Below are 10,000 nucleotides of genomic sequence, written 5' to 3'. Positions count from 1 at the left end.
AATCGCCCTACAATATGTTTAATAAAATCTCTCATAAAAGTGTGTGTAATTTGCCATGGTACTGCCATGGTAAAAAGCCATGTATCCCCATTGTGTCACCAGTTGTTTATCATCATTTGCACTTAAAACAATACCATGGTATAATCCAATTTAAAGCGTGATACAAATGGTAATAACATAGTGTTTCCATCATGTGTTGATAATGGCAATGACTAAAAAACGATGGAAATAACACTAATACCTTTTTATTGAATATCATTGTTGCGGTTCAGATCATTCAATTAGCACGTGGACGTATCTCAGTGATCAATATACATGTGTTTAGTAAGCCATGTACATTAGTACAAGTAAAGAGGTCAATAAGCTCAGCTCAGAGCAGTGTGCTTCCATTTTAGCCACCAGAATCACCAGAGGAGGGCTATTCAGGAGGGGGGGTGTAGTTTGGGGGGGGGGGGGGGGGTAGCCCTTGGCCCTCCAAAGGTGGGAGATGTGGGCTATTGTCTTGATCAGAGAAAGGAATGTGGATTAGAGGATAGATTCTTTCACACTATTACACCTTTTGTAAGGGACATTATTTCATCTTTCAAGTAGATCTGAACGCTGGTCTCGGATTGGGGGGAATTACCTCAACTGTGGCGTCTGCTGTAATGTAACTCTGCTAAACTATAGCTAATCCCCCTTATCTCTACTCCCCCTAATGTGCCGGCGTCACTCGTCCTCAGCCAGACGGGCCGGGCGCGGCACTACACACTGTGGGAATGGCTGGGATGACATCTAACGCGTTTCTTTGATGTGACCAGAAGAAGCTGTGAGAGCAACACAATATAGTTCATTGTTTACCAAGACGACCGCCAGACACACAGAGTCACTGAGTTCAGAGGGAGGACAGTTTAATTAGTGATCTGGAACGTGAAGCCAGAGCGTAGCCGCTACTCCGATATAATTCCCTAACCTCTCTCTCCCTGGGTGATTGAGTAACCCAAGCAGGATGAGAAAGTGGTTGAAATTCTAGCATCTTACCGTGTTCTGCTATTAGCCTATTTCTCACATATTCCTCCCCTGATTCACACGCAGAGACACAGAGCTCACTGGAAGGAGATAGGAACTAGTCGTCTAGGGCAGGTGAGCGTGAAGGGAGACCTTTTGTCTTTAATTTCTCCAAAAGCTTCCCTATAGGCACATCTTCTTAATTTTTGATCTTCTGGATTCGTATACATTTATTAAGAGCTTGTTCTTTACAGACCATTTCCCTGATATTTATTATAGACATTTTGAACGATACATTCTGACTTCTAGTTTCTCAAGCTGGATCCCGTAATGGCTCACAGACCACCTTCTGAGGAATTCCAGCTTCATAATAATAGCAATCTGTTGTAATGAGTTGGCTCCTACATTTTCAATTTGGTCCAGGTGCAGAACAGATTTTAGAGCCCCTAGTATTGTGGATATTAGGGCTGACCTCGACTAGTTGAATAGTCGACTAATCGATTGAAAGGAGCCGTAGTCGACTGCCAACCTTAGTCGAATGCAAAAAAAAGATTAAGAGATTATAATAAAGAAAATTCAGAGGATACACTGATTCAGAGGGTATAATAGGAGAGGACACTGATTCAGAGGATAGGAGAGGAGAGGACACTGATTCAGAGGATAGGAGAGGAGAGGACACTGATTCAGAGGATAGGATAGGAGAGGACACTGATTCAGAGGATAGGAGAGGAGAGGACACTGATTCAGAGGATAGGAGAGGAGAGGACACTGATTCAGAGGATAGGATAGGAGAGGACACTGATTCAGAGGATAGGATAGGAGAGGACACTGATTCAGAGGATAGGATAGAGAGGACACTGATTCAGAGGATAGGATAGGAGGACACTGAATCAGAGGATAGGATAGGAGAGGACACTGATTCAGAGGATGGATAGGAGAGGACACTGATTCAGAGGATAGGATAGGAGAGGACACTGATTCAGAGGATAGGATTGGAGAGGACACTGATTCAGAGGATAGGATAGGAGAGGACACTGATTCAGAGGATAGGATAGGAAAGGACACTGATAGGGCACCGATGCTTGCCTTGTCTCTGGACGGTTCAGAAGAACACGAACGGGGCTGGGATAGAAAACCTGAAGCACTTTACAGTAACAAAATGACCTGTTCTAACCCAGGATCCTCTCCCTCTCTCCTGTAGCACGTTTTCACCATGGACCCCAACAACGTGGACAATGGCCGGGGGAAGGTTCCTCACGACCCCAGCGTGCCCTTTGCCAGCACCTTTACCGGTATGTCTGGTCTCCTCTCCTCTAGCGCTCTGTTGCGCAAACACCGTCCAATGTTGTCTAATGGGATTTTCCAGGAACACTCTAATTATGGAGAATGCAATTTTCAGAATGTTCACATTCGATTTCTTTCCATTTTCTTCTGAAGATGTTGTGTAAACATCTAAAATACTGGGTTGATATGTCTATTTTATGTGCCAATTTCATGATTTATGCGTATCAGTGACCATCAAACCGTAAACAAAGAGGCCTATTAAGATGTTAGATTAACCAGACAACCAGTATCTTCTCAGGTTGGGGGTCCCTGGCACAGAGTGGGGATCCGTGGCCCAATGAGTATGATTTGAGGGTAATTTACACAAGAACCCGAGAATCACTGTCACATGATACTCATCATCTCTCCGTGTTATTCTCTGAACGTTTCACCTCTACCACAGACCTCTGGTGTTTTGGGAAATCTCATATCAGAGTCAATTTTTTTTTTACTTTGGCTCAATGAAACACAGACACACACACAGATACATACAGCATGCACGCACGCACATGCACACATACACACACTGATTCGGTTGGAAGGGTGTTTCTCTCTGTCTGTCAGTAGACATTTAGCTTGTGAAATAACTCTGATTTATAGCTGTGACAAGCAACCTGGGAGTAGAGCTTTGATTTTCTGCCCGAACCCGATTGGGTCCCAGAATGCAATTCCTCAAAAATCCCCCAGGCTTGAATCGGGTCGGGTTCATATTAATATAAAAAGAAAACAAGCACAATTTGCAATAGCCTTTTTGCGTTAGGCCACTCCGATTGCCACTCCCCCCTTTATCCAATTGGCATGAACACACACACACACACACACACACACACACACACACACACACGCACACACACACGCGCGCGCACACACACACACACACACACACACACACACACACACACACACACACACACACACACACACACACACACACACACGCACACACACACGCGCGCGCACACACACACACACACACACACACACACACACACACACACACACACACACACACACACACACACACACACACACAAACATACACACACACAGACACATGCATGCACACACACACACACACACACACACACACACACGCACACACTTCCACACCTCAATGCCAAATTTCATCCTCCTAGGGCGAAACCTGTGGCTGCTATAGAAGGTGGGGACATTTTAGTGTGTGACGCTGCAGCTGGATGCCTTACACCACAACATATATCCCACAATGCATTGCACCTGATGAGAAGACGCAAGCCAAATGCATAACATGAAAAACACACAGAACGGTACAGTAAATGGCAAATACAAATAGAGAGAGAGAGAGAGAGAGAGAGAGAGAGAGAGAGAGAGAGAGAGAGAGAGAGAGAGAGAGAGAGAGAGAGAGAGAGAGAGAGAGACAGACAGACAGACAGACAGACAGACAGACAGACAGACAGACAGACAGACAGACAGACAGACAGACAGACAGACAGACAGACAGACAGACAGACAGACAGACAGACAGACAGACAGACAGACAGACAGACAGACATAATGTGAGTGAGAGAGGAGGAGATAGATGGAGAGAGAAATAGAGAGAAGGAGAGAGAGTAAGAGAGGAAGGTAAGAGGCGACGTGGACGAGAGGAATACTAACACAGAGAGCGAGACATGATGAGACTGTGAAAAAAAAGAGACAGAGAGAGAAAGACAATCAGTAAAGCGTGCTGAGTCTGCTGACAGGCCTATTCATCACCTACAGACCTGGTGATCTCTTATCACTATCTCAGTGTTAACTGTAATTACAGGATCTTCATTTGAAATACACTGTGACATAACACCGACCACAGCTCCCCCTGCACTGTCGCCCCCCATTACTGTGTGTGTGTGTGTGTGTGTGTGTGTGTGTGTGTGTGTGTGTGTGTGTGTGTGTGTGTGTGTGTGTGTGTGTGTGTGTGTGTGTGTGTGTGTGTGTGTGTGTGTGTGTGTGTGTGTGTGTGCTTGTGCGTGTACATGCATAAGTGTGTATATAGATCCAATAACCCCGCTCTAGCCAAATAATTAATGTGATATGAGACAGAGCAATTGTCTTACGCCCCAGAGTCCTCTGACACTGCCTGTCTGTATGTCTGTCTGTGGCCTTTATCCAATCTGACTGGCTTCATACTGTATCCCCATTCATGATATGGTTATAATCATGCAACCAACATATGACTATACAACCTTGGTGTAAAGTTCAAGCCCACTCCTGAAATACCCCCGCTTGATCGCATATTTGATGATATTGATGTTAAGCAGGAGTTGTTGAGGGCGAGCCTTAATCAGTCCCTTTCCTTCACTGCTGAGATTTCCATTTCATTCTGGGGATCGAACTGGCGAACTTCCAGCCACAAGTCTCTCTAATAGTGTTTCTGTAAAAAAGTTGATGATGGTCTACGTGTCCTGGAATTTCAATGTCCAAGTCAAATAGGATCTGTGTTTATTGAGCTTAAAAAATATTTGTAGGCTATATAAAGATTAACATCATAAAGGCATGTCAATTCATAATATTTTGTATTGAAAAGTAGGCAACTTTTGCTCTCATTCTATCTATTATATTCCAAATAAAATAACTCTCATCAATAAACTCTTTGTGTAGGACTAGCTTCGCCGTAATAGAAGACTCAGACTGCTGCCTGTGTTGTTGAGTCGAGTTATATAAATAGAGAGACCCTCCGAAGATATAATATCCATTTCAGTCTTTGTTTTTGTATAAGTGAATGAGAGATAAATTAGACTTTGCAGTTGCGGACAGCGCAGAGCCACAGCTCCACTGTGCACTGAAACAGACACAGAGAGAGAACCTTCTGCCCGCTTGCTGTCCAGTTCAGAACCACGGACAGCGCAGAGCCACAGCTCCACTGTGCACTGAAACAGACACAGAGAGAGAACCTTCTGCCCGCTTGCTGTCCAGTTCAGAACCACGGACAGCGCAGAGCCACAGCTCCACTGTGCACTGAAACAGACACAGAGAGAGAACCTTCTCCCTGCTTGCTGTCCAGTTCAGAACCACGGACAGCGCAGAGCCACAGCTCCACTGTGCACTGAAACAGACACAGAGAGAGAACCTTCTCCCCGCTTGCTGTCCAGTTCAGAACCACGGACAGCGCAGAGCCACAGCTTCGCTCTGCAACAGACCCTCTCTCTCCGCTGGCGCACTCCAGGCAGGGATGAAGCAGGCCACCCTTGCCACTTGGGAATAATTTTTACGGAACATTATGGACTAGAGAGATTTAAATATGTCAGACAAAGCCCTCTCAAGTACAATAAAAACATTTTTAAATATTGAATAAAACACTGCAGGCAAAATAGGTTAGCAGTCTAACATCTTGTCCAATTAGCCCATACAATAGTCTGCCAAGTCAGTTTTTGGTCGTATTTATTCTGAAAATGTGGGTCCCCTTTTATTTTTGAATGTGTCCTTATCTTGCCAGGAAATTCCCATTATGATTAACCATTTCACTACCACACTACAGAAGGTTAACCCTTTCACTACCACACTACAGACAGTTACCCGTCTGTAGTGTGGTAGTAAAGGGTTAACCTTCTGTAGTGTGGTAGTGAAAGGGTTAACCATTTGTTGCGTGGCAGTGAACAGGTTAACCTTCTTTATTGTCGCAGTGGAAGGGTTAACCCTTTGGTAGTGTGGTAGTGAAAGGGTTAAGAATATCTTTCCCAAGGGAGACCTGGCCAAGACAGACAGCACAAAGAAAATCACTGTTCTAAACGATAATAGAGGTAAAAAATGAGCAGATCCCAAACTTGAAGCAGGTGCTGGGAACGATCCAAGACTGTAGATGCAAGTAGCAGAGTCCCTTCACTGATTATCTTCCACGGTGTAAAATGTATTAAGTGACTTTCAAACAGGTCTCTTGTTTCCAAACCACACGGCTCTGCTCAGTACAGAGTGGCGTCAGGTGTCGTACCGCCGGGGACCCAAATGGACCGCGTGGCCCAGTTCCAAACCAGATAACTCTATACCGCACTGCTCCCTTTGAGGATATGGATACAGCATCACCTCAATCATCATCAATTGTCTAATATTTACTGATCCAAGGCCAGCTGAGATTCGTTTTACCGTCTTGTATATAGTGGCCAGCTTAGGCCGGCTTCGCCCGAACTAGTTAATTACAGCTGATCCATACCTTATTACAAAGAACACAGCCTGTTTATTATCATTGATTTCTAATGGGCTTCAATACACAAAAGTATATCAAAAAGGTTATACAATGGCAGGCCTTCATTATATGCCCCTATAGCTCATGGAATGAACTCCAACAGTCATTAAAGCTTGAGATTCTCCCCTCTGTTGCGAGAGTTTAAAACCTTGAATGCCTTCTAGCCATTACCGTCCTGTCTTTGGCAACACTACCAAATAATGCTAGCGCAGATAGCTAGCGACATCCCGGCCTCATGGCGGTCCGTAGCTACATCAGCGTGTTCTTAGTTGCTGGCTGTTACACGATATAAGATTTGTATGCTTCCCTCTGTTTCTTCTGCTGGAATATGAGTGCAATTCGCCAGGGCCAGTGGTATGGATTTGCGAAAGACAGCTAGGTGGGTAGTGGCTAGAAGGCACCTGTGTTACAGCAGGCTACCTGTGACAACAGAAGAGGAATGTTCTATACGTAGAGGTCTACTGTATAATGTATTGTCACCTCCTCCTCTTTCTCTGTCTTTCTTCTCCAACACATCATTCCTCTGTCATCCTCTATTCCCTTCTCTTCCCACGTGGCCGTTGTTCACTTCCTCTCATCCGTCTTCTCCTTGACCCCTTGTTACTTTCTTTTACTTTCGTTCTACATTATATTTAGCAGCCGTGTCCCACGTGTCTCCACCCCTACCGTCACTTACCTCATCCCTCTCTCTCTCCCCTTCCTTTCTGTCTCTCCACTTTCTCTCTCCTCTCCCCTCTTTTCCTCTCCTCCCCTTTTCCTCTCTCCTCTTCTATCTCCCTCCTCTCTCCTCTCTTCTAATCTCCTCTCCTTCCCTGTGCATATCCCCATATGTCTCTCTCCTCCTTCCTCTTTCTCTCCATCATTATCATCTCCTCTTTCCCTTGCCTTCTCTCCTCTCCTCTCCTCTCCTCTCCTCTCTCCCCCTCTCCTAAGGGAGACTCATGTCCCTCTTAAATCATCCTTCTTTATAATTTGCCCACATCTGCCCAATTATTTATTCTGGATTATTTCCCCTTATTCTGGACACGACAACAAAACAACCTTTTTTCAATCTGTTACTGGCTCAATGAATACCAATACCCCCCTCTCTCTCTCTCTCTCTCTCTCTCTCTCTCTCTCTCTCTCTCTCTCTCTCTCTCTCTCTCTCTCTCTCTCTCTCTCTCTCTCTCTCTCTCTCTCTCTCTCTCTCTCTCTCTCTCTCTCTCTCTCTCTCTCTCTCTCTCTCTCTCTCTCTCGCTCTCTAGGTGGGGAGCTCTATACAGGGCTGACAGCAGACTTCCTGGGCAGAGACTCAGTGATCTTCAGGAGTATGGGTGGTCGTTCCACTATGAGGACTGAGACGGATCAGAGGCTGCTCCATGGTAGGCTATACCCTATAGATGCTGCTCCATGGTAGGCTATACTCTATAGAGGCTGCTCCATGGTAGGCTATACTCTATAGAGGCTGCTCCATGGTAGGCTATACTCTATAGATGCTGCTCCATGGTAGGCTATACTCTATAGAGGCTGCTCCATGGTAGGCTATACTCTATAGAGGCTGCTCCATGGTAGGCTATACTCTATAGAGGCTGCTCCATGGTAGGCTATACTCTATAGAGGCTGCTCCATGGTAGGCTATACCCTATAGATGCTGCTCCATGGTAGGATATACTCTATAGAGGCTGCTCCAGGCTATACTCTATAGAGGCTGCTCCAGGCTATACTCTATATAGGCTGCTCCATGGTAGGCTATACTCTATAGAGGCTGCTCCATGGTAGGCTATACTCTATAGAGGCTGCTCCATGGTAGGCTATACTCTATAGATGCTGCTCCATGGTAGGCTATACTCTATAGAGGCTGCTCCATGGTAGGCTATACTCTATAGAGGCTGCTCCATGGTAGGCTATACTCTATAGAGGCTGCTCCATGGTAGGCTATACTCTATAGAGGCTGCTCCAGGCTATACTCTATAGAGGCTGCTCCATGGTAGGCTATACTCTATAGTAGGGCTGACCCCTATTAGTCGATTAGTCGACTAATCGGTCGAAAGGAGCCGTAGTTGACTGGCCAACCTCTTAGTCGAATATATATAAAAAAAATTAAATAAAAAATATTTATAATTTTTTTTAACATTTTTTTATCATTCTTTCCAAAAGAAAAGAGGCCTAGAAGCGTGGCTAACACTAATGGCATGCATACCAGAGGCTAACTGCCTACAAAAACAGGCACAGAGGCACTGAAAGAGGATTTAACCCATCTGATGAACAGACACACTAGACTAGACAAATATCAAGATGTATCCATCAGTGGACCAATTGCATGCTTTTGCAGAAGACAAGAAGCCTTCAGGCGACTCCTTCAGACATTAAGCACCCCCCACAGCCCAAATGGAATGATACATTTTTATTTTTTTTATTTTTATATTATACCTTTTTTTTTTTTTTTTTTTTTTTCATTAGTCCACTAACGGCACATTTTGGCCAATCATAGTCGACCATCCAAATCCTTAGTCGGGGACAGCCCTACTCTATAGAGGCTGCTCTATAGAAACTATTTTGCACAAAAACGTATACCATGGTACAGTATAATCCACATACCGGTGGTTTTTAATATACGTTTATTGAAATCCTCCCCCTCCATTCTCATTTCCTTCTATCTGTTAATCATTCTCATCTATCCCGCCCTCCTCTCTCTCTCTATCTCTCTCTGTCCAGACCCGAGGTTCATCGCTGCCCACCTGATTCCAGACAACGATGACAGAGACAATGACAAAGTATATTTCTTCTTCACTGAGAAGGCCATGGAGGCGGGAGGCAGGGAGGGGGCCATACACACCCGCGTCGGACGAGTGTGTGCGGTGAGAGGCTGTTGCCATTTTCTATAGATCCCAATAGTGTTACAGTGGGGTAGGTGTGTTGGACCCAGGTGCGGTGTAGAAGGAATAGACGAAAGGCAGGTGTTGATTTCTCAAACAAAAGGCTGCTTATTTATTGTTCCGAGATATCAAAAAGGCATACACGGTGATACGACGCACAAACAAAATGGAAGACTACTCTCGTCTCCAAAGCAGGAAAAGTAAAACACGTTATCGCATGAAAACATAAACTGAACTATGCGGCAAAATGGGGAAAGCAAGGGGGAGAAAACACTGTCTCCAAAACGTGGCACAAAAACAAAACACGTCGGGCGACGGTGATACATAAGCACATGACAGGGTCTATAAACGATATGCAAGGCAAGGTAATACTATCAACGGCAAACTAACTTAACCTCCATGGCAGGAGCGATAAGCGTTTCTTCACAAAGGTGTACTCACGGTAATGTTCAGTGTACCAATTACTGCAATCAGGGCAGATAGACGTGGAACTGTAATATCACGCTTTCACAGTGTTTAACCTACTCTGCCACCTCACAGAAATTGGGCATTTTCTTTTTAAATTGGTTATCAATGGTTACAGGCAGCCACGTTGGAAGGGAGCTACATTGACATTTTGGGACAGACAAAAGCGTCAGGG

The 10,000-nt window shown here is 45.0% G+C and overlaps 1 protein-coding gene across 1 annotated transcript in view; it reads left to right on the top strand.

The window, feature by feature from the left end:
* The window catches only part of LOC311244142 (semaphorin-3G-like), a gene marked incomplete at both ends in the record, with an annotated part of 169,666 nt that overhangs the window by 119,785 nt on the left and 39,881 nt on the right, over positions 1 to 10,000 (top strand). Inside the window, 3 exon segments of the mRNA XM_084333550.1 lie at positions 2,189 to 2,279; positions 7,750 to 7,866; positions 9,200 to 9,342. Coding sequence (XP_084189676.1) covers positions 2,189 to 2,279; positions 7,750 to 7,866; positions 9,200 to 9,342 — 351 coding nt within the window.

The sequence above is a fragment of the Notolepis coatsorum genome (assembly GCF_963971535.1).
Source record: "Notolepis coatsorum genome assembly, chromosome: 17".
Taxonomy (NCBI): Eukaryota; Metazoa; Chordata; class Actinopteri; order Aulopiformes; family Paralepididae; genus Notolepis; species Notolepis coatsorum.
The sequence above is the reverse complement of the archived record's forward strand: the minus strand, read 5'-3'. Positions and strand labels throughout refer to the sequence as shown.